Source organism: Muntiacus reevesi, chromosome 2 (assembly GCF_963930625.1).
Source record: "Muntiacus reevesi chromosome 2, mMunRee1.1, whole genome shotgun sequence".
Taxonomy (NCBI): Eukaryota; Metazoa; Chordata; class Mammalia; order Artiodactyla; family Cervidae; genus Muntiacus; species Muntiacus reevesi.
In genome coordinates this window covers 111893712-111918316 of record NC_089250.1, presented here as the reverse complement: position 1 = coordinate 111918316, position 24605 = coordinate 111893712, and the positions used below count along the sequence as shown (strand labels likewise).

At 41.8% G+C, this 24605-nt stretch overlaps 1 protein-coding gene across 8 annotated transcripts in view; it reads left to right on the top strand.

Annotated features, from left to right (window-relative positions):
• The window catches only part of KCNMA1 (potassium calcium-activated channel subfamily M alpha 1), a 748269-nt gene that overhangs the window by 477957 nt on the left and 245707 nt on the right, over positions 1 to 24605 (top strand). For all 8 annotated transcript variants that reach the window (XM_065922697.1, XM_065922687.1, XM_065922690.1 and 5 more), the window contains 2 exons: positions 16126 to 16201; positions 22997 to 23072. In XM_065922697.1, the coding sequence (XP_065778769.1) occupies positions 16126 to 16201; positions 22997 to 23072 (152 nt within the window). The remainder of the gene's footprint in view (positions 1 to 16125; positions 16202 to 22996; positions 23073 to 24605) is intronic.

The following is a 24605-nucleotide window of genomic DNA, read 5'->3' as shown; positions in this document are numbered from 1 at the left end:
AGGACATCGTGGATCAACATGTGCCCTCCTCCCCTCCTGACTGCCTTTCTGACGTGCTTCATGTCGTTGATGCCTTGAGATTCTTGCAGTTTGGCGGGTGGGTAAGGGAGGACATAGATGCTGGTGAGCCATACTGGGCTGGACTTGAGGACCCGTCTGTAGCACAGATCAGAGAAACACACGTCTACAGCATCAGCTTGTGCAAGAAGTGATTAAAGGGAGCCTGGAGCCCAGCTCTCTGCCTCCACCATGATCTCCAGTAAGATTCTGGTCTACCATTACCCGCCCAGCAGCTCCAAAACAGAGGTCTATAGACCTACCAGGCGCCGCAAAAAGTCCCTGGGAGATTTGTTCCAAAACGGCTTCCGGGTGAGGTCTGGGCCCAGCGCTGCTGAGAAGGAGGAACCACAGAGCTTCGGGCAGTCAGTGGTGTCCTGCTGCAGAGTTTGCACCTCTTGGGGTAAGAATCCCCTCAAAAGCAGCCTGTGTTCTGAGAGGCTGCCCAGGAAAGAAGAGCCCTCTCTGTGGACTAGTGGACGGGCGATAGACTTCTCCACTCCTCTGTGCTTAGCATACCCCATGAGCACAGACGTGCTGGCCAAGAAACCTGGTCCTTCCTTCTTAGATGAATATAGCTGGTCTCTAGAGCTCCTAAAGGTTTTTGAGCTATTAAAAAATATACTTTAGAAATGTTGGAGAAAGCTTAGCAAATGACAGAAACAGCTTCCTTTTTCATTTATTAAGTGGTAATAATTTCCAGTGTGAGTCAGCATTTTTAAAGAGAAACATTTGAAGCTGTCGACAGTATTTTTTGTTTTTTTCAGGGACAACAATGCTATTTTGATTTGCTTTCTTCTGTTTTCAAATCGGGCCATGGTAATGTTTTCTTGCCTGTCTTGGATGGTATTTTAGTATTCTCACCCAGCAGAGATCATAAGAAATATCCTCTGGCAGATTTTCTTGTCTCAACTGCTTTCCAGTAGGGATTTGGTTTTATTCGAACAACTATAATGTATGGGGGTTTGAAATAAATGGCTTAACTTTGCATTTCTGGATCTAAAAATTCCAGTGGTAGGAAGAGGTATCTTTTATTTCCAGAAAGGTTAGTGTTACAAGCAGCTTCTTTAAAATGAAGTATAGTCCCTTTGAAACCCAGCTTAAGATTCTGATGTGAAAAGGCCCAGCTCGAACTGTCTCTGCATTATATAACTATGTAGAGCAAAATTCCAATTAGCAAGCAAGGGATAGGTGAGTCCCAGTCAATCGTTTTCATTAGAACTGGCATAAAAGACCTCTGTGAGCTGTAACATCTGCGTGAACTTCATTTGGAATCTAAATATTCACGCCCCCATGTCTGTGAACCTAGATCTGCTGACCAAATTGTTCTGTTGCCTCCCTCTTCATGTCAAGAAAGAGCTACTTTGTGCTTTATAACAGCCAGCATTGCCAGGGGCCAATATTAAAGCGGCTAGAGAGAGGAGTGCAAATGATGGGATTATTAAGCTAAGAGAAAACAGAGCATTTCCTGAGAAAGAGTTGCGGGAGTGAAGCCACAACTTTAACTTAGTATTTAGTCTCCTTTCTTTACCCTTGAAAGGGGTTCTCACAAATTCATTGATTTTCAGCAGTGAGTGCTGACTGTGTGCCTGGCATCGCTGTTCAGGAAGATGACGGACATGGTGGTGAACAGGTGTATGAAGTGCTTCTGCAGTGAAGCTGACATTCTCTAGAGGAAGACAGGCAAATAAACAAGCAAATATGATCACTGTAGATTGTGACAAATACTGTAGAAAAGAACAGGATAGTGAGAGGTGGAGTCCAGGTTGGGTGGCTAGGAGAGGCCTCTCTGAGGCAGTGTCAGTTGGGCCAGTCTTGCAGTGATCTAGGGGAAGAACCTTCCAGAAGGGAATGGAAGGGAAAGCCCTGAGCTGAGTATAAACTGGGAGATATTCTGGAGCGGAGTTGCACTGTGGAGGGTGTGGGGATGGGGAGAGTAGAGATGACTTGCACACAGACTAGATCATGGAAAACTGTCAGAGCAGGGTGAGGAATTTGAACTTTATTTTCAGAGAGACGGAAGCCACCTGAGGGCTTTTAGCTAGGAGTGATGTGACCTGATTGATGTCTACAAAGAGCATGTTGGCTGCTTCTAGGAAATGGATGATGGGGAGTCGTGGGCTGAGGGAATAAAAGTGAAGACCAGCTTGGAAGCTGCTGGTCAAATTAGAGGTAACAGTGGCTTGGGCCATGGTTCTGGCGTTGGAAAGGGAAAAGTTGAGTTTTTAACATATATGTTTAAGAGGTGGATTAACAAGACTTTTTTGTTTGTTTGTTTATTTTAAATGTTTCCTTTCTGGTTCCCGTATTCAAATAGAAGATTCTCAAAGTGCAACTTCATCTCTGTGCTTTCAGAGTCTAAGACAGCGAGTGACTGGTGCAGAGAGGTACTCACTGCACATGTATGTCATGAAGGAATGAACAAAGGAATGAATAGGCGAGAATCCCAGTTTGAGTATTAACTGCTGTTTAGTATCTGTCAGAAAGAAAGCAGGACTGGGATAAGTTAGGGTACAGAACAGCCTGAGCAATTATCAAGGGAAAAGTTTTGAAAAGGTCAGACAAGCAAGCCCTGTTTATAAAACACCAATTCGGACTGGAGAAACAAAATCCCAGCGGGCTTTGAGAACAAGAAAGACAGTCCTCTTCCTCCAGCTAGGAAAAAGAGGCTCTGATTCTCTCTGTGTTGGCGGGGAGAGAACTTGGTCCGGGCAGTGATGGAGCTGGGGGATGGGAGGTGGTACCCAAGGATGGGAGCAGGGTGCAGGGACCACCCTGGAGAAGTCTCCCTGGGCTTGGGTCTGTCCCCCCTTACCCTGATGATTCTCATCCTCAGTGTAAGCTCTCAAGCTTCAAGGCCAGATGACTTTGACCTTGTCAGACACCACAAAAATAATTGCTCTTTGGGATTTGGGGCGGAGGGATTGGAAATGACAGAGGTTTATTTGAACCTTTCAGCTTTTTGGATTTAAAGATTAAGGAGTTAAAGGGAATGGAAAACAGCAAATTGGAAAACCCTGGCCGACTTTCCACCCGAGGCTGGGGTATGTTTGCTTTTGTGTTTTCGCAGTCTTGTACTGCAGTGCAACCTTGCTTGCAGAAATTGCTCGAGACCTTTCTGTCCTCGGATGGTGGGGACCCTGCCTGGTGAATGATTCATCATCTACCTGTGTGTTCCTCAGTCTCTGTCAGTGTAACAGTTCTCCGTCCATCTGAGAAAGAAGTCCTAAATCCCTTAACTTTTCTGGTCAAGCAGCACTAGAATTGCATGGCACTGGACCTCAGGATGACCTCACTTGTTTGGTCAGGTCCCGGGTGCCAAGTGTGACGCTCAGAAGAACCAGCAGTAGCCAGTTGCCCTCCCTGCCTGGAGCCACTGGCCTTGGGTTCCTGAATTTTTGCGAAGGACATAGGGCTTAGAATCAGAAGACCTGTCTTCAGTCTTGACTTGCCATTAACTTTATAACAACAGCAACAAAAAATTATGCATAAAAATAGGAATTTTGTATAATTATAGATAATTTTAAAAACTCGATCCTACCTTGGTGTCTTAACTCTGTCCTCATTTTATGCACTTTCTAGTTTTTATTTTTTCATATGCCTACAGTTTTCATAGTTTTATCAGAGAGAACTTGCAGTTTATATTTTTTAAATGTTTCCAATTTGCTATATTTTTATTATGATAAAAATGCATAACATAAACTTTTCCATGTTAACCATATCTTAATGCTCAGTTCAGTAGTGTTAAGCATATTTGAATTGTTGTGAATATTTTCACTGATTCCAGAATATTTTCATCTTGCAAATTTGACACATTAAACAGCTACTCTTTCCCCACACTCCTCAGCCCTTGGTGACCACCATTATACTTTCTGTATCTACTTCTTTAACATTGTATCATAAGCATAGTCTGTGTTGCTACCTTATTTTTTGACCATAATATCCCATTAAAAAAGAGGGACTATATTTAAGAAGACTTATTTTTAGATAGCAAGCTGCTTTTTGTTTTTCTTATTTAATGAATAATTTTGCAATGAACATCTTTGTTTCTGTAGCATCTTTCCATTATTTTTTTTATATTTTCTTAGGCTTCTTTCCTAGAAATGGAATTAGTTTGATTTATATTGTGGAATTACTTTCTGAAAATGCTATTTCTGGTTTAGTCCCCAAGTTGTGTCTGACTCTGCAACCCCATGGACTATAGCCCACCAGGCTTCTCTATCCCTGGGATTTCCCAGGCAAGAATACTGGAGTGGGTTGCCATTTTCTTTTCCACGGGATCTTCCCAACCCAGGGATCGAACCCAGGTTTCTGGCATTGCAGGTGATCTCCTGCATAGCAGGCTGATTCTTTACCAACTGAGCCACCAGGGAAGCCCCTGAAAATGCTGTATTGATATTATATGAAAATGCTATATCAACTTACAATTCCACCATCAAATTATAAGACTATCTCCTTGTAGAGGGATCTCTAGTAGGTGAAATTCAAACATATTGCTAGTTAAGTAGAATAAACAAAAGTCACTATGTTTTTAATTGGCATGTCTTTTATTTCAAGCAAGTGTAGTAATTTCTAATGTTGCTTATTAGTTATATTTCCTATTTCATGATTAGTCTGTTTATGACTTTTCGCCAATTTATGGACTACTGATGTGGTACATGTTTTTGACATTACAAAGAATTTATCCTTATTATGTCATATTTGATTTGTTTTTCTAGTAGATTGTCTTTTTCATTTCTTTTATTGACACGTAGAATTTTGATATTTTTGTGGTGACATTTAAACATTTTTATGATTCCTTTCACATCTGAGTCTAGAAATTTTTCCTTTCTTTAGAGGGCTAATAAGTATGTAATTTTATTTTCTTTAGTTTTCCTATGGCTTTATTTATGTTTAATTTTAATCTCAATGTGATTTCAATTGTGGGGTGAGGTGACTATTTAATCTCATTGTTAACCAGCTGTTTCATTATTATTACATAATGCTTTTCTCCCCGTGAGTTGTGATGACTTCTTTATCATGTATTAAATTTTTCTCTATATAATCTCTTCTACCTCTCCTTTTGTGATTTTTCTTATCCTAGGGCTTTGTGGTAAATGTGGCCTATATGATTTCAGTACTTTGGAATTTGGTAAAATTTCTTTGTGGCCTAATGCAATAGTCAGTTTCATGACCATTCAAAGGTTGCTATTGAACATTGTATTCTTGATTTACTGGGTATAATATACGCATGTGTCTATCTATCCATCCATTCAGATAGAGATATACAAATATATCCAAAGGAATTAAAGGTTATTTGAATATTTTTTATGGTTATGTTTGGCTAATTTCTGAAAAGTGAACATTAGAGTCTCCCCACTGTGATGTGACATTGTCAGTTTTTTGTTTGATGCATTCTTACCAGATTTTGTTGTATATGAACCTCAAAGATATAGTCTTAGTTGTGTAGGCTTGGTTTCACTGTTATGTATTCTTGGTGAATTGTTCCTTCATATCAATATGAAGTATTACTATTTCTTTTCTATGTTTTCATAGCAGCTGCCAATTTATATGGTATCATTATTGGTTTGTTTGCCCGCCCCCCTCCCTCCATCTCTCTCTCTCTCTATTTTTTTTTTTTTTTTGGTCAGAATTTCTGGTACATATTTTTCAGCCTTTCATTTCCAGCTTTTCTTGTTTTCAGTGAATCTCATGTGGAATGTATTATTGCTTTTTTATATTATCTGAGTGTCTGTCAATTAGCAGATGAATTTTAACTTACTCAATTTTGTTGTGGTTACAAATATAATTAGGTTGTTTTTGCTGATGCAATAGTATTTTATTAATATTAATTAATGTACTCTTTTCTTTTTTCACAATTGTTTTCCTTTAATTAGCTTGATAAAATTCTTTTGTTCTTTTTTTCCCATTGAGATTTGGAATTCTGAAGCTTTTGATACACGTACTTAAATTTTTCTGTTAATATATATAATTAATAGTACTTTCTCCTGAAGCAAGACAAGAACCTTAGTACAACTTTCTTACCTTCACTGCTCACTCTCCCCCATTCCTCCATCTTCCACATGGTATCATCTAGAGATTTTACTTTTAGATCATTATTATTATTTATTAGTTTTTCTAATGTTCAGTCAACACATAAACAAATTACTTTTACTCTTTTCCCATATTGCTTCCTGTATCTCAGTTTTCTTTGGGATTTATTTTTCTTTCAGCTGGTTAGGCATATCTTTTTTTTGTGCATGCTAAGTCACCTTAGTCGTGTCTGACTCTTTGTGACCACCAGGCTTTTTTGTCCATGGAATTCTCCAGGCAAGGATGCTGGAGTGGGTTGCCATTCCCTTCTCCAGGGCATCTTCCCAACCCAGGGATCAAACCTGGTTCCCTTGCATTGCAGGAAGATTCTTTACTGTCTGAGCCATGAGGGAAGTCCAAAAAAGAAAGCTTCCGGAGGAACATTCAGCGTCACTCAGCGGTTTCTCTTCCAGATTCTGCTGCTCCTTCGGGACCTGCTTCCTGTGCTAGCCCTCCTCACCTGTTGGTGGTTTAGTCGCTAAGTCATGTCAGACTCTTGCGGCCCCTTGGACTGTAGCCCACCAAACTCCTCTGTGCATGGGATTTCCCAAGCAAGAATACTGGAGCGGGTTGCCATTTCCTCTTCCAAGGGATCTTCCCGACCCAGGGATCAAACCCAGGTTTCCTGCATTGCAGGCAGATTCTTTACCGATCTTTTTTAGTTCAGAATAATTTCTCCTGAAAATTGTGACGGTATCTTTCCTTTGTTTTCTTGCATCCAGTACAGCCAGGAGAATTCTGACAATAATTTGAGTCTCATTGCTTTGGGAGTATATATCTTTGCATTGGTTCTGAAATGTCTCTGTAATATGCCTCTGTTTAGGTCCTTTGAAATTTAACCTGCTGTACACTTAACAGACCTTTCCAGACTGAAGATGCAGGGCATCATTTTGATCTGGGAAACTTTATTTCAATGTTTGAAAGTTTTCCTGCTTTCCTTTTTCTTTTTGGCTGTACCTCATGACTTGTGGGATCTTAATTCCCTGACCAGGGATTGAACCCAGTTCCCCAGCTGTGAAAACACTGAGTCATAACCATTTGACCTCCAGGAAGTTTTTCCTGCTTTCTATTGCCTTTATTTTCCCCTTTTGGAAACTGAATTACATGAATGTTGAAAATTCTACACCTGTCTTCCGTGTCTCTGAACTTCCCTTTTGTACTTCTCATCCCCTTCCCCCTCTGTATGAAGAGACCTCTGCTTCACAGTCTAGTTTTTATGCAACTGTGTCCTTTCTTCTAGTAGTTGGCATTTTAAAGTTTTAATGTTTAAATTTTTAGTTTCTTTTTCTGAGTTGACATATTTTCTCAAAACTCTATATTTTTCAATCAGGCTTTTTCTAAAATCGTTGATCTGTTAATGTAGCATTAAGTAGAAATTTGCTAGACTGTGTACCTTTCTCCAAAGAAAGCTTGACTTTCCTCAAATACTTGGTGATTCTTAGTTTTGTGCTCTCTTTTAGATTTGGGATTTTTCTGTTAGCCTCTATTCAAGTGTTGTCTTTGCCTAATGTGCCTAGTCTGAAGAGTGACGGGATGTGTGGAAGTGTGTTTCGTCCTGGTAACTGGTCTTGCAGCTGTGGAGACAATTGCTTTCTTCTCAGAGTTACCAGTTTTCATGCAACATTGCTTTGATGACTGAAACGCTCACACTCACTGCTTTGTCCTGGCTGCTCTTGTTTGGTACCCCGGCCCATCAGTGAGTGCCCCAGCCTCCCTCTTCCCCGTGTCAGTCCCCTCATCTTATCTTTTGAACAGTTGCTTTCTCCTTCTCTATGACCCCAACAATCTCTCTTTGTGAAATCCCTTATCAAATTTATTGGCCAAAGACAGTTCTGATATTTTTTATTAGTATAGACATATATGTTTCTTACTATATATGTTATACAAATGTTAAGTTAGGTTTCTGAGCTCTGTCAAGTTAATTTCCAACAGAATATCCACTTTTCATCTACTAGTGTTTTGCGATTTTCTCTTATGTGCTATAGTTTTTCTCCCTTTCTTTTTGCCCATGTAGGATATTGTTATTTTTCCCCATTCAGTATTATGCTATTATTAGTATTATTTTAATGAGGTTTTGAGAGGAGGCAGAGACAAATTATTCTATCCAATTTATTAAGTTTAACCGCAATGCTCTAGGTTATTATTTTAATTCAGGGATGAATTATATATAATTGGTATTTTATGTAGAACTTTAGTATCACTAATCTTAGGGAGACTATTTTACTTTTGTGCTTTGAGAGGCAGTTTTGGGTACCAGGTTTATGATTATCTTATAACAATCTTCATAGTTTTGCATCTTTTTGTATATTATGGAATAGCTTAGAACTTCAATAAAATGTACATGTTTTTAAAAATTTAATAAATTATATGGGAGCAAAGTCTCTGAGGGGAAGCTATCTGTAAAAAATTTCAATTTATATTTCAATTATTATCCTGTAATGGTTTTATTTTTTGTGTGTATGAACTTACAAAGTTTACATTTTTTGAAAAGTCGTCCCTTTCACTGAAGATTTCAAGTTTTATTATTAGTCCATAATTGTGCATGATTTTCTTTTCTATCTGTTGCTTTATTAGTTTTTATTTTGTTTTATTATTGTTATTTTTTACCCCCAGAAACTGATTTGAAAATTTTTATCACTTTTAATCTTTTTTAGTTCTCTGATTATTCAAGTATAAACACTAAAGTAGAAATCATCTTTTATTCTAGTGTTTTAAAGACTACTTTTTTTCCTAAGATCTTGAGCTGAATGCATTATTTTATTAAGTAATCTCTTACTGTGCTACTGATTTCTTCTAGTTTATAGTTAGTATGTTCTTTAAAAGTGAAGAGGCAGAGTGCTTCATGGATGTATTACTGGTTTTAGAATATTCAAGTGGTTACTAAGGGAAAAGGAAACTTGCCAACTATTTGGGGAAAAAATAAAACTTGGTCCCTTTGGCACATTATTAACCAAAATAAATAAATACATCAAGATGGATTTGCAAGTTAAAGGTCAAAAGAAGAAAAGATACCCTAAATGGGTGGTTTGCACACTTGACTGCACATTAGAATCATCTAGGGAGTTATAAAAATTGTCTACACCCAGGTTGTCACCCAGGCCGATTAAATCAGAATATCTGAGGGTGGGAGGCAGACACCAGTGTTGTTCCACAATTTCCAGGTGATTGTAATGGCAACAAAGTCTGGGAAGCACTGACGTGCAGTCTTGTTACCAGTGTGATATTGGACCAAAAGCCTCGGTGACGTTGTAAAGCTGGTTAGAATTGCAGAGCATCAGGCCCCACTTCAGACTCAAGGAATAGGGTGTGAATGCTAACAAACCCTAGATGATTCATGTGCACGTGGAATTTAAATAGCTGGTCTCTAAAGCTGGCATGGCAAGCTAGGCTCCATGGCTTATTTATTTGAATAGAATTTTACTGGAATATAGTCACATGCATTCATTTACATGTCATTTACAGCAGAGTGGGTAGTTGTGATAGAACCTAAAATATTTACTATCCACCCATTTATAGAAAAAGTTTGAAATGCTTCTCAACCATGATGGCTCATTTGGATCATCTCAGAGCTTTAAAATTCCCTCTGCCTGGCTGTACCTCAGACCTATCAAGTCAAAATCAAGGAGGAGGAAGTGAGACCTGGGTATCAATAATTCTTAAAGCTTCCCAGGTGATTTAAATATGCAGCCAAGGTTCAGAACCAGCACCCTGAAAGTACCGAGGGAAAATGTGCATTCATTTTAAAAAGTCTGTTTTTATGGTGGAAATGGAAATTTTTGAATATCAAAGAAACAATATTGGAAGTCTGATACATTTGACCATATAGCAAACTTTGGAATTCAGGGGAAAAAAACACCTTAAATAAATTTTAGACTTAGGGGGGAAAAAAAAAAACCTTGAGCAAAATTAAAAGAATGGTGAACTGTGGGAGAGAATATACATTCTCATGACAGCTCAAATATAGTAATAAGATGAATACACAGATAATGTGGCAGAGACTGCTATAAACCACTTTAAAAAAGAAAGTAAAATGACAAATGATTATATGAGAACACAGTTAATTTCATTTGTTAACTTAGATAAACAAAATGAAACAGTGATAAGCTCTGTTTGGGGTTACATGTGTGTGCGCTCAAGTCACTCAGTCACGTCTAACTCTGTGACCCCATGGACTGTAGCCCACCCAGACTCCTCTGTTCATGGGATTTCCTGGGCAAGAATACTGGAATGGGTTGCCATTTCCTACTCCAGGGGATCCTCCCAGCCCAGGGATTAAACCCACACCTTCTCATGTCTCCCGCATTGGCAGGTGGATTGTTTACCCCTGTGCCACCTGGGAAGCCCCTCTATTTGGGGCTGGTGCCTGTCAAATTGAGACTCCTACTTTCATTCTTTTCCTCCCTTCTCTTCATTTCCTTCCTCTCATCTTTTCTTTATCAAAATACTGACTCTGGTGGGGTTGTAGGCAAAGAGCATTTCCCCTCTGAAGGAAATGTAGATTGTTAGAAGAGTTTGGCAGGAGGATCACAAGTGCTGTAAGTGCTTACTTGAATGCTGATATTTAGAACTGAAATCGATTGGCCAACGTCTGTTCCAGGGCAGTGGTTACAAGCTTGGGCTTTATGGCATTACACAAATGTGGAATGAAATCTGGCTGTGTTGCTTACACACTGTGTACTGGACACACTCTCTTGTCTGTTTATTCTTAGCTGTTTTCTTCTGTTGTATGAATTAAATAAGATACAGCTAAAGGGTTAGGCATGTAGAAGTAATTAAAAATAACATACAATCAATCATGATAGATTTACTTCATTGTTAGCATCATCATTTTGCTAATAACTGAAAGTAACAGGAATGCTATGTACTCTGTGTGTGTGTGTGTGTGTGTGTGTGTGAATCTTCATCGGCTTTCTATTTTGTCTTCTTTGCTTTTCTTTGAAATTGTGAACAATAATACACTGTTTCACAATTCCATAGCTTCATGTGATGAAATTACTGTTTGTTTAGTATTTCCAATGTGCTCAGCATGCTTCTGCAGAGTCCTTAGTCTTCTGGACCATGTCCCCAGGGCAGGCTTCAGTGCCATCATGGGAGAGGAGACAGGAGCTGGGACGGGGTGGAGGGCTCGGCTGCAGGGCAGCTGCACCAGAGGCCTCGTCCACCCCCTGCAGTCCCGCAGCTGGAGAGCCCTTCAGCATTGTTCCAGATCCAGGCGAGGTGGCAGACCTTTGTCCCCACATCCACCAGCCGTGGGGGCCACCCCTGGTGACGGGTGTGACTGTGGGCAAGGTCACTCTCCAGGAGCCGGTGATGAATAAAGATCCCTGGAAAAAGGATCTGGGCTGCGCCCCACAGCAGCCACTACTGCCCATGCTTGTTATTTATTTAATACAGTCTCAGATTTTATGTAGGATTCTTGTGGTTAGTCATTAGTGTGATGAGCTTGCCATTTTTTTCTTTTAATATGTGGGGTATCTATGTCTAGGTAATGCCACTTTTCTAACCAATATAGAGTACAGAAAAAGAAAAGTCCATTTTTACTACTCAAGTATATAATAGAGAGTATGTAGAGAAGTTTACTGTATTTGGATAGTTTAAAGGAACTGGCTGTGAAACAATCTAGACTTTTGGAGGGCTTAATTAACGTTTCATTTTCTTCACAACTCTGTTAAGGCTGTCTTCTATCTCCTAAAAATATAATTTTATTTCAGAGAAATTTTAACTTATATAGACTAAATTATATGAATATAATGTTATAAAGCAAAGGAGATGAATATTTGTTGCTTAGGCATTGCCCTTTCCACTGTTTCCTTTTCTTGGCCTCCTTGTGGAAATGTGAGGTTGCTGTCCATTCTCTTTCAGGACTTCTCTGGGTTCAGCAGCATGACCGTGGGTCAAGGCTCTTTCCTGGTTAGGCTCCTTATTTCCCTGGCCTCTGTCAAGTGAACCTTCAGAGGTCATGGCTTTTCCCTCTAGTAGACAATGTGTTATCTCAGAGTTCCACAAGCAGAGTAGCTAATCTTTAGCTCTCTGCTGTCTAATTCTTTCTCAGAAGTCTGATTCATTCAGTTCAATTCAAGCAAGTGTTTGCCTAGTATCCACCTTATGCCAGGCACTATTTTAGGTACATGGGATACAACCATGAACAAAATAAACATCAGTCCCTCTCCTCCTAGAGGTGGTGCTATGGATAAGGTGACAGAAAATAAATTATATAAATAAGTAAGATGCTTGTGCTTCATGCTGGGGAGAAGTAAAACAGGCAAGTGGAATGAAGAGTTTTTGGGGGGTGGGTAGGGTTGAATGGGGAGTTATGCTTTTAGACAGAGTAGCCAGGGAAGGTCTCACTGAGAAAGTTAGTGCTGATCAAACACCTGAAGGAGGTGAGCAAGTGCAACATGTGGCCATTTGGGGAACAACTTTCCAGGCAGAGGGAAGAGTGTGTGCAAAGGCCCTGGGGCAGGTTCACTGAGGAAGACATTCAGATGAGAGGTCAAGTATTGATATTAATAGCATAAGAGGGAGGAGGAGGTCAGCAGGTCTGGAAGGAATGAGGACTGGCCTTGCTTTAGGTCGTTGAAGGACTTTGACTTCTACTCTCTGTGGAATGGGCACATTGGAAGATTTTGAGCAGAGGGGCGACGTGACCCATTTTACCTGGTGACAGGCTCTCTGGCTGCTCTGCTGAGGACCGACCACAAAGTGTCCAGTGGGGAAAGCAGTTAGGGAGCTGTTGTGATGTGTGGCCTGAAAGATCAACACTTCAGACCATGCATTTCTCCAGAGTGTCTAGCTTAATCTGAGGAGAGTATCTATACTTATTTTTTTTTAATATTTATTTATTTTATTTATTCATCTTGGCTGCCTCAGGGGTTAGTTATGGCACATGGGCTTAGTTGCTCTGCAGCATGTGGGATCTTAGTTCCCAGACCAGGGATTGAACCTGCATCCCTTGCTTTGCAAGGCAGATTCTTAACCACTGGACCACCAGGGAAGCCCCAACACTGGTTGTTTTTTTTTTTTTTAACCTGTGTAGAATATTGTTTCTCACTTGCATTAGTGAAGTCTTGTGCTGGGATAGTGACCAGCACAAGGTGGTCAAGTAAACAAAGCCCACAGTTGTTTAGTATGTGAGAATGTTGCTCCTGCATCACCCCAGGTCCCTTTGACAGGGAGACCTTTGTCTGGGTCTCCATCCTGGGCTCACCTCTCCTCCTGAGAACCAACTTGTTTTCCTTTTTCGTACATTATTAATCTTAGAGTGTCTTCTTGCTTGCTCTCCTTGGGAAACTGCTCAAACCTGGTTCCCCAGTTTATAGCCAGTGAGAGGATAGGATCTAGTGACTGCTGCATTCTTTTTTTCCTTACCTTTTCTTCACATACATATTTTTCTGAGTTGCTTTACAATGTGACAAGCGACCAACAAATAACATAGGGTACAAAAGGCATTGCTTCACAATAAAAAGAAAGACATGCCGTCCAAAGTGTGGGTCATTTGTATTCTATTTTTGTTTCCATAAATGAAAATTCACTCATACACACACAATTTTTCAGGATGAAATTACCAGTGGCTAGTACATTACTGAAACATCCTTATATCCTGACCGGTTTCAGTGCTAACTGCCAGTCCTTGCCTATGTCCAGCTTCTGAATGTGTTATTTTATCTCCCAGTGGTATGCGACAGTGATACTGGAGTCAGATCAGCCATCCAGGTTGGGCTGGGTACTTAGAACTAGCGGGAAAGTTTATTTAAAAAACTCACTTTTCAGTCTGCCCCTCTGCTCATTATGATTTAATAAGACTTAGGAACATCTTTATTGGAGAAGGAAATGGCGACCCACTCCACTGTTCTTGCCTGGAGAATCCCAGGGACGGGGGAGCCTGGTGGGCTGCCGTCTATGGGGTCACATAGAGTTGGACATGACTGAAGCGACTTAGCAGTAGCAGCAGCAGCAGCAGGAACATCTTTGCAAATACTTTGTACAAACAATACATTTTCTGAGAACTTGGATATTTGAAAGTATTTTTTGTTGCCTTTATTACTGTTGAACAACTACTTGACAGGGTATAAAAATCTTGGGTCAGACTCTCTTTGTTTTAAAATTCTGAGTTTTGCTCAATTGTCATTTAATACTTACTGATACATAATGAAATCTTAGTTGCGTTAATTGTAACCCTCTCCCCCACCCTCAACACTTTGACTGTTTATATTTTCATTTACTTCAATGCTTAACATTTGAAGGATAAGAATAGGCAATTTCTTGTATCAGTCTTAACAGAGCCAGTCATTCATTTTGCCTTTCACTCCTGTGATGTCCTGGCCGTTACTGATGATCTGCGTGTTGTCTGCACTTCCCATTGGAACACGTATTATTCATAGGTTGGATCTCTGTAATCTCCACTTCGTTTCTGTTTTCTTAAGTTTCATCTTCTTTCTTCCCTTTCCTTATGTTCTCTGCCTTGGAGACGCCCCTGCATTTTGTCCTCTGCATCCAGTTTTCAGCAGTGTAAAGTCTACCTTTCATCAGCTCAGTGAGGACTGTGTTTTGGGCTCTGGGGCCTTTTATTTCATCCATCCCCCTTCTCATCTCTGCACTTTCTTGTTTAATAAAAGTAAGATGAATATCATTCAGAACAGAAGGCAGATGTTTTCTGAAAAATCTTCTGTCCATGAAGTTAAATCCTTTTAGATGAGAAATTTTCCTTTTGAGCCACATCCTTTCATCCTTCTGTCTGTGTGCTTTATGTTAGTTTTTTCTTTCACTTTATGCTTGAACGAAGAGTCATCTCTCTGGGCCCAGTGTGGAGCCGTTTAGGAGAACACCTCCGATCTGTCTTCTTTCCTTGATTCACCCTGGGGTCGTAAGAGAATCACCACTGTCTCTTCCCACTGCTCTGCACACCTTCCCCCTTTGCTGCCTCCGATAAGGCGCCAAATAAAGTCTCACCCACTGGCTCTGAGCTGACCATTTACAGCTTAGCCCACTGTGTGCTCAGCTCAGCCCACTGTGCGCTCAGCTCCTAGCATGACACATGGGGCAGGTTAATAAAATGCTTTCAGAAAATATGCACAAGAACATCCCCTTGAGAGCAGGTGTGACGTTGAAAGTGTCCCAGAGCTGTGATAATCAGTATTTTGTAAACAGTACTCTTACAAGACTGCCAAGCTTCCAAGTCCTGTGCCACTCAGATTGCTTTTACTCACTAATTTGATCTCAAGAGAAATACATTTTACTCATGGCTGTTAAAACCCAACAAGAATTTGTATTTCCTTGAATCCTCACTTGGGTGTTCCTTCCCCGTTTCCCTCTGTCTCTTGCCATGTAGAAACACTGCCTCCTCTTCTCCATTCAAGAAAGTTTGCTGATTTCTGAAGAAGAAGCGTTTATCTTGACATTCAATAAAATGGAATTATAGAAGTTTTGAATCCTGAAGTTATGGGGTGTGAGATCTTAGTGATTTGATTTTTTTCTTTTTGATTGGGAGAAAAATATAGAACTTTGTAGGAAACAGATAACACCATGGGCTCTACTCTTCATTTTATCAGGACTGAAGATAAAAATTGAAAAAAAAATTCACCAAAGAGGTGAGGTTATCCGATTTGTCCCTAATCTGCTCTTAGCACAAGGGTTATGCTGAGCTATTCCCAGTACTTTTCAGAGACAGAATCCTCTCAAACAACCGTGTAACTTAGACGTAGCGCTTTAAATCGGAGATGGACACGAGAGAGCTCAGTGAACTGGGCTCTCCCCACCGGAACTTCCTCTGCGGTGGCTCCACACAGGCTCCCTTTAATGAGAATGTCAGTTTACCAGCTGAGATTGAACCAGTCAAGGATCAGGATGAAGGACCACATCCAAGGTACCGGCTGGTTCAGTCTTCTGCAGGAGTTTCCTATCCCCTCAACCTTGGCAGCTTCAAATCCAGCAGCAGAGCGCAGGCATTAAAACTACACATTGAAAATAACACGTCTCTAATTTCATTTCTCTTTCCAGGTTTGAGATTTTTAAGAGCTCTCAGACTGATCCAGTTTTCAGAAATTTTGCAGTTTCTGAATATCCTGAAAACAAGGTAAGATGTTCTTTCTACATTTTTCCCCCCTCCTTCTGGTCCCCAGTGCGAAGTTGTAAATATCAGGTGTGTTTGCCTTCATTATGATAAAATTAGTGTTCTTTCGTGCACAGAGAAAATGCTCCAACACAGAAATTCAGGGAGAGCCTAGAGTTGGATCTTCTGCAGGGCAGGGGACTCTGTGGTGAAGAGAGAGGAAGGGCCGTGTATGTGGGGAAGTAGAGACAGTTTGGGGCACCATGTGGGGTTGCTTGGGCACCAGCCACAGCATCGTGGAGAGGGGAGCACAGTGAGTGAGGGATAGGTCTGCTCATTGATTGGGAAGTCCTTGCTCACAGGTTTTAAATCACCCCTTTATTGCATCACTAAATAAGAAATTGAACCTGGCCGTAAAAGCAGTGGAAGCAATGCTCTTTGAGAGGCAATCACAAACCTCATACGGCAAACAGAAAATCATTTCATTTCAAAGTACATTCTAGATGTTCACTTTATAGCCCGTGTAGCCCCTGGGGCTTGCTCTGTGAATTGCCTTCTGGGGAATACCTAAAAACCTCCTGCCGAAGGCGCCGTGACTACTTCTGTTAACTGTGTTATGATCTGGAAAACACTGCTGGACCAGGAGAAAAAAATTCCCCAGAGACCGTTTTCCTGATGACCTGCAGGTTCTCAGAGCTGGCCTGAAACCAGGGCTGCCTTGATGAATAAACTAATAAAAGAGGTTGGACGTCTTTTAATGGAGAGTAAGTACAGGTCATAAATTTCCCTCATAGGAAATTACACTTTGAGAAACTCACTGCTAATGTTCCATTTCCTCTTCGGTTGGCCTTAGCGTGTTTGATAAATGATGAAAAACAGGACACCTCCGAGTTTGAGATTTATAATTAATACACCTGCACGTGGAGGGGGGGGGGCGGTGGCGGGGGCGGGGGGGACTTGGACTTAGCATTGTTTTCCCAGTAACTGAGGCTGGGACTCAACTTCCGGAATATGTCACATCCAACAAGTGTGACAGGCTATTGGCTTTCCTCTTAGGGTCTTACTGTTTTTCGTTTATTTTTGTTTGTTTTAATTCCAGACTGATTTCCCCTTGCTAACTATCCGTCTGTGTGAATGGGAGAATCAACTCACTTTCTGTTAGTTAAGTTAAAAAGAAAATGAGCATCGAATGCTGTGGGATTCCAAGTGTGTTCCAACACCCTTGCCTTCATAATCCTGGGGTCAGAATTTGCTGGTGCTCCACTGTGTGTACTGTTATTAATATAGGATGAATATTGTCATTCTTCATATTTCTTCTGAGTGACAGTAACCTTCATTTCTACCATCTTATGACTCTTGTGTGCACTGGACCCATATTACTCTTGAAATTAAAATGATTGACAAAACTAGCCATCCCTAAGGTTTGCCTATATCATATTTGCTGCACTGGGTTTTTAAAGATAGACTTGGTGAGGACTCAGTGCCGATCACAGGGGCTGTATTTAAGAGACACTCATGGGGATGGTGTTATGTGGCGCTATCCACACTGTCTAACATGGTATAGTGCCTCTGTCTCCCTGTTTCATGTCTACTTGTTCAGGAGTCTTTTAATCCTTGGACCCCAGCATTTTAAGAAGGTGCCATCACTTCGAGGAATAACACGGAAAGAACTGTGTTCTCACCTTCCTTGTACTCCATGTGAATCCTTTCTGGACTTAGGAGAATGATAAGTCATCTGTGTAAAATACCTTTTTCTGGGCTTTTGCCAAGAGGTCCACCAATTTCCCACTTCTTGGCATGGGGGGGCAAAACTTTCCTTTAGATGTTGAAAATAGCACTGGCATCCCTTGGGGAAACAGTCCTCCTGAGAACTCTACAGTTAAGGCAGTTCCTTCTCCCAGTGCAGAGGAGGGGAATAACTGAAGCAATGAGTGAGGGTAAGAGGTGACTTTCTATGTTGGAAGAGTCATGTGGTGGCGGGCTACCACGGAGTCTGCCATCCTAAGCCCCATTTTCCCGGCATCCTGCTGCCCACAGAATTAAACTCCTCCTTGTCATTGGAGGATGGTTTCCATCTCAGCCTTACACTTGGAATTGTCCCAGTTTCTTTGGCTTGTGGTCACAACCATGTGAGTGGGTCAGCTCAAGCCTGAATCGAGCACCCATCTGTGCAACAGTGAGAGGGTGCCAGGATTGAGTTCTGCTTTCTGAGAGCCCCTGAGGGAGGGAGAGCCAGACTATGGTTGGTACTGGGATGCAGACCTTGGGAGGCTTAGAGGAGAATAGTTAAGCAAGGCTCAGACTGAATGAGGGGCAGTCAAGGATCTTTTCAAGGCAAAAAGGGTGTCTTCAGTAAGCCTTATAGACAGCCAGGTGTCATCTTGGTGAGGCTGGAGACTGGGCGTGTGAGAGGGAGGGAGGGAGGGTGCAGCTGATTTCCAATCATAGCAGCTGCAAAAAAAACGTAAGTTAGAGGGGAGAGCCCCTTACGGGAACTTCCTTGATGACTCAGTGGTAAAGAAGCTGCCTGCCAATGCAGGAGACGTGTGTTCAATCCCTGGGTCAGGAAGATCCCCTGGAGGAGGGCATGGTAACCTACTCTAGCATTCTTGCCCGGGAAACCCCACGGACGGGGAGCCTGGCAGGCTACAGTCCATAGCCTCTCAAAGAGTCGGACACGACTTAGTGACTGAACAACCACAACAACTATTCTACCATGTCACTTATTTCCCACGTAGCATTCCATGCTATGTACAATATTTACCATCGTTTACCTAAACAACACACTTTTCTTGTTTTTTTTTTTTTAAATTTTGGAAACTGAAACCATTGTACTATCTAAATGACCTCAGAAATGGCTCCAAGTTTAAAGTCCTTTAAAAGAGTATTCAATACAGAGACTTGCAGGCAGAGGCCACATCATGAAGGCTCTCAGATGTCATGAATTCCACATGGAAATTGTATGGAAAGTGGGTTTGAAACATCTTGGCTATCGATGTTTAGATGTCAGGGGGGCAGTTGTCCAGGCATTGGCACTAGGGACTGGCCTTAGAAAAGGGAGAGAGATTGAATGATATTTAAGTCGTTGAATTGACAGAACTTGAATTGGCTTCACCCTGTGTCTTAGGAGCTCAGGCCCTTCGTTCCCACGGGATACAGTGCAGATGACTTTGAGGGGGCTGCACATCTGTCTGGCAAAGGTAACAATGAAACAAAATAAGAATATTGGTACCTATCTGTATTCTCAGCCAGAAGCAAAGAGAAAGATACTAATCAACCAGAACTGGGAGGAATTTGTATTTCTTTCTAGAAGGAGGATGACGTTTTCAGTGTCAGCCAAACCATGTCCTGGTAAATTCACTGAGCAAAGATAAGCCCATGGTTCTGTGTCTTTAGAGATAATCTTGGAAAGAGATGGGCATTCATTCTTCCAGTATCTACAGAGACACACACACCATCTCTCTCTCTCTCTCTTTCTCCCCCAGTATCTACAGAGTCCTGAGAAAGGTCTCTGATCTGTAAAAACAGGACTGTCTCTGTGTCTGCCCATGGATGATTCATTGTATCCTTTCGTGGCTAGTGAGAACTCATGGGCCAGGGTCCCAGAAACAATAATAGAAAACACGGCAGTGAAGTTAGGCTATCATGCAAAGATCACACTTTTTATCCCTTATCACGAGAATGCTAGAATCTGAATTGTTCCAATCACTCTCATCATTAGGACCTTAGGGTTCAGTCCAGACTTCTGGACTTGGCCCTCAAGTCTTTATCTCCAGTGTCCACGCAGAGCCCACAGACCTGCCCTGCAACCCTTTTCCTCCTTCCAGGGAGCTCTTTGCAGCCTGGTGAGGTTCAAATGTTAGAATATGGAGAGAGTGCACCAAGAGTTAATCTTGTATCTCTTGCATAGAGCTTTTAGATGATTGCCTGGTCATAGAGTTTAATTTGAAAAGCAAATCCTAATACTGGGGATCTGAAATAATGCAGATGCCATAAAAATAATCAGATTTCAGTGCTTAATAGAGACTCTTTCAGCAACAATGATTAAATGTTCTCTACACAACAGAGAGCTCCCTTAAGCGCTATTAGTATCACTGTGACAATCACTAAGAGATTAGTAATCACCATACTAGGTCATTTTCCAAAGCGCCATGAGGCCCGGAGACTCCCATAGTTTTAATATCTCAAGAGGGCTCTGCACGGTTATTGTTGGGACGCTGCTTTGTTCCAGCATCCAGGACTATGTGAGTGAGTCACCTCGGCACTTACTTCTCTTCTGAGCAGCACAGGCGTCCCTGAGATCTTTCTTTGCTCCTGACTGCCTGTTCCTCGTGAGTCTCCCACTCTCCAGTGTTGATGGACCTCAGAGGAGGCTTTTCCTTCATTCTGGCCTCCCCTTGAGAAACTGGTTGGGCAGTGGGTATGGTGGTAACCTCTCTCCTCTCTGGAGCAGTGCCCTCTGACCCTTTTCATACCCTGTGCAAGAGTGTGGGGGAGTCACAGCTTTGCTTTCACAACAAGGAGGACTTTCTGCTGGGCCCCAGGCTGTGGCTCTTGTACAGCGTAGTAGACAAAAGGGCGGTCTTTGGGGCCACACTGCCTGGGTTCAAATCCCAACTCTGCTGCCTACTTTTGTGAACTTGGGTCAGTTTCTAAACCCTGAGACCAACTCATAGTCTTTATACAGATTAGATGAATTAATACACATGAAGTACTTAAAATGGCAGTGCACGTGGTAAATCCTGTGGGAGAACTGGGCTCGCCATTCTTACAAGGATGAGCTTAAACTCTCAATTTCAGTCATTCGTTTTCCCTTGAGAAAGAGGTGGAAGGGGTCAAAGATCAATCTGTTAAGTCTGATGGGCTGAACCAGCCTGTGGGCAGTGTTACACCCCTCTGAGAAGACTGAAAAAGATAGAAAATAGGGTTCTTTTCTGCATGATGCAGTTGGGAACACGAGAGAGTCAACTAGAAATGTAAAAATGATGGCTTAAGCGAGTAGAATTGGTGTCCAATGATTAGCTGGAGATAAAAAAAGCCACAGGTCACTTTTAATTGCCAGTGGGTGGAGTTACTTTAAGGAGGAGGTACAGGCTATACCAAGCTTTGGAGAAAGGGAAATCTTCAGTAGGTGGGGATGGCTTTCAAGCTGAGTCATAGCATAAGCAAAGACTTGGCAGATATTTTTGGCTTTGATAGAAGTTGCAAGAGTTTATGTAGAAAGAATAGTGGTAGGAGAATCTGAAACTTGAGCGGGTGTGGAAGGAGGCAGTGTAGACATAGTGTTTTAGTCCCTGAGAGCCTGTGGACAGGGGAACGACCTCCTGACAACAGTGGCTGAGGGGCTGTACACTCAGTGGAAGTAAATGGGGTGAAGGCAGATAGGAAGAATGCAGAGAGGAGACCAGCTCACTCTGTGCAAATTCTTAGAGGCCCTACTGTGCGCCAGGGGACGCACTCCCAGGCTTCTGGCCGACTAGGCCCCTACTCTCAGGGAGCTAAATATCTAGTGAGTTCCAATTGATCTTCTTAAAGAACACCAGTGGATGGCGAAATTTTTACGTGTAAGATTGCTGGGGAATAGGATGTTCCTATGGCCCCAAAGTCCCACTCCCCAGCTGGCATGTTGATTACCAAGGGAACCTGGTGCCTTTCAGTGGCGCCACCTGGGGCTCCCACGGATACGAGTGACTGAACCTGGTGTAACAGTTGCAATTTCCTGATATGATGCCATCCCAGGCAGGTATTCCCAACAGATGTATTGAAACAGGATCTAGTCAGGGGGCAACAGTCAGACAAATCCAGAATATGGGACTTTCTGGATAACAGCAGGCCTGGGTGCATAGAAAATAAAATAATCACAGAAAAATGGAATAAAAAGGGTGTGTGTGTGTGTGTGTGTGTTGGGAGAGAGGGAGGCGGTGTGTGTTATATACGGATTAAAGGAGAATAAAGCAGAGAATGGCAAATACACAGCCTCTGGGCCAATCAGCCCACTGCCTGTCTTTGTAAATAAAGTTTTATTGGAACACAGCCACAACTAATTCCTTTACAAGTCTCCTGTGTGTAGTTGCAACAGAGACTTTATGTCCCAGCAAAGCCTGGATATTTACTATCTATCTGTCCCTTTATTAGAAGTTTCCTGACTCCTAGATTAAAGCCACATAATAATCAAATGCAGCACATTATTATCTCTATTACTTCCTTAGGGTGAAAACATGAGAGCATAAGTAAGCCTAATTTCAGAGCAACTGCAGAAATCTAGCTTGGGAGTGAATATTAGATGACATTACTGAATCTGTGTTAATTTCCTTAGGCAGGACAATTGTACTATGATTGTTTTACATTGTGTCCTTCTTAGGTGTTGAGTGCTGAAGAGTTTGTAAGGTTGTGTTGTGATGTCTACAACATGCTTGTAAATGGCTTCATCCAGAAAAAAAAGAGAAAGGGAGAGAAAATATGCAGATAAAGCCAATGTGGCAAAATGTTAGGTGAAGGGCATCCCAGTGTTTATTATACTCATCTTTCACTATTTCTGTAGATATGAAAATGTTCAAAGTAAAAAGTAATAAAAAAAATTTTTAAACAACCAGAGGGGTTAATTTAGGGACCACTTTCAGCAACTCAGATGTCATCTTCCTACAGGCTCCAGCCTGAACTACATTTGCTGCCTTTCAGATCCTTCCCTTATGACGGAGGAACACTGGGGGCTTGGGGGTGGGCTGCCTCCTCCCTAAAGGGGCACTGTTGCTCTGGAACCCACTCCCAGCAGGGTCTTCTGTAACTTGGGCATCTTGCTTTTTTGTCTCTTTTGCACAGTAATTCCATCAAGCTGGTGAATCTGCTCTCCATTTTTATCAGCACGTGGCTCACAGCAGCCGGGTTCATCCATTTGGTAAGTATCCTTGAGGATGCTTCAGTTCTGGCTTTTCTGGAAGAAGACCCTCTCAGAGTCCTTTTATTACCTGGGAGACAAACTTCAGCCCAGCTGGAGAATGCAGAAAAAGGAAAAACAACCGCACAAGTTGTCTAGGTTTCCAACCCGTTTACCCCAAACTAGTTCCAAATGGTGAGCCATGTTCACACTCTAATCCTGTGTTTTTCAGCTCACCTGTATGGCTGGGGCAGGGGCTTCTGTAAATTTTTTTTTTTTTATTCTGTCTGCAATAACCTCAGTAAACCACAAGATGGCAGTGCTTCCTAAGCAATCACTGGAAAAGGCTGGCGACCAGATTGGAAGTCTGATCCCCATCTCTTGAAGTGAAGTGAAAGTTCCTTAGTTGTGTCCGACTCTTTGCGACCCCATGAGCCATACAGTCCGTGGAATTCTTCAGTCCAGAATACTGGAGTGGGTAGCTGTTCCCTTCTCCAAGGGATCTTCCCAACCCAGGGATCGAACCCTGGTCTCTTGCATTGCAGGTGGATTCTTTACCAGCTGAACCACACATCTCTTAGTAAGTAGCAAATAACAGATTCCTCAATTTCTCTTTGCTTTCTGCTTACAAGGGCTTCCTTGGTGGTTCAGCTGGTAAAGAATCCGCCTGCAATGCGGGAAACTTGGGTTCAATCCCTGGGTTGGGAAGATCCCCTGGAGAAGGGAATGGCTTCCCACTCCAGTATTCTGGCCTGGAGAATTCCATGGACTATATAGTCCATGGGGTCACAAAGAGTTGGACATGAATGAGTGATTTTCACTCACTCCCCCTTACAAAAAGGCCTCTTTGATTCTTTTGCTTGATTACCTGTCAAGTTATTTTGCATCTCAAAAATGTTAGTTCTTTTAAATTAACAACTCACCGAAAGCCTTATATTGTGAAGTCAAGCTGTACTCACATTCCAAGGGCAGATTTCTGCCTGGGAGTATAGCTTTTTTTCTCTATACTTTTAGAGAGTATAGCTATTTTGAGATGTGTACTTCATACAAACACAAACTGTTACACCTGGAAGGAGCATCATCTAACAGAAGTTTTGAGTAAAGTTGTCCTTCCCTTGCTGAGCTTCAGTCTGCTTAAGGGATGGAAGGAAGCATTGTTGCCTGTTTACCATTGGGATTTTTGTGATTGGCTTTCAAAGGAAAACTTCTGAGCTATCACTCAGTTACTGGATCTGATGGTTCCCCACCCTACCCACCCTTTTATACTGATGAGATTCTTGGATGAAATCACCCTTAGATAATCACTCTAACTCTGCCAAGTGTCAAAAATCACAGATATGGAGGGCTAGTTGGTTGTTTTCAATCAGCAGTGACCTCACCTTACTGTTGTGTGAAGTACTGGATTAGACAAAAAGTTCATTTCATAACATTTTATGGAAAGACCCGAATGAACTTTTGGGCCAACCCAGTACATTCTTCTTCACCAGGAAACCTCCACAAGAAAGGGCACATTGAGGACAAGCACTGATGTGTGAAAGAGGCCAGGCCTTGGAC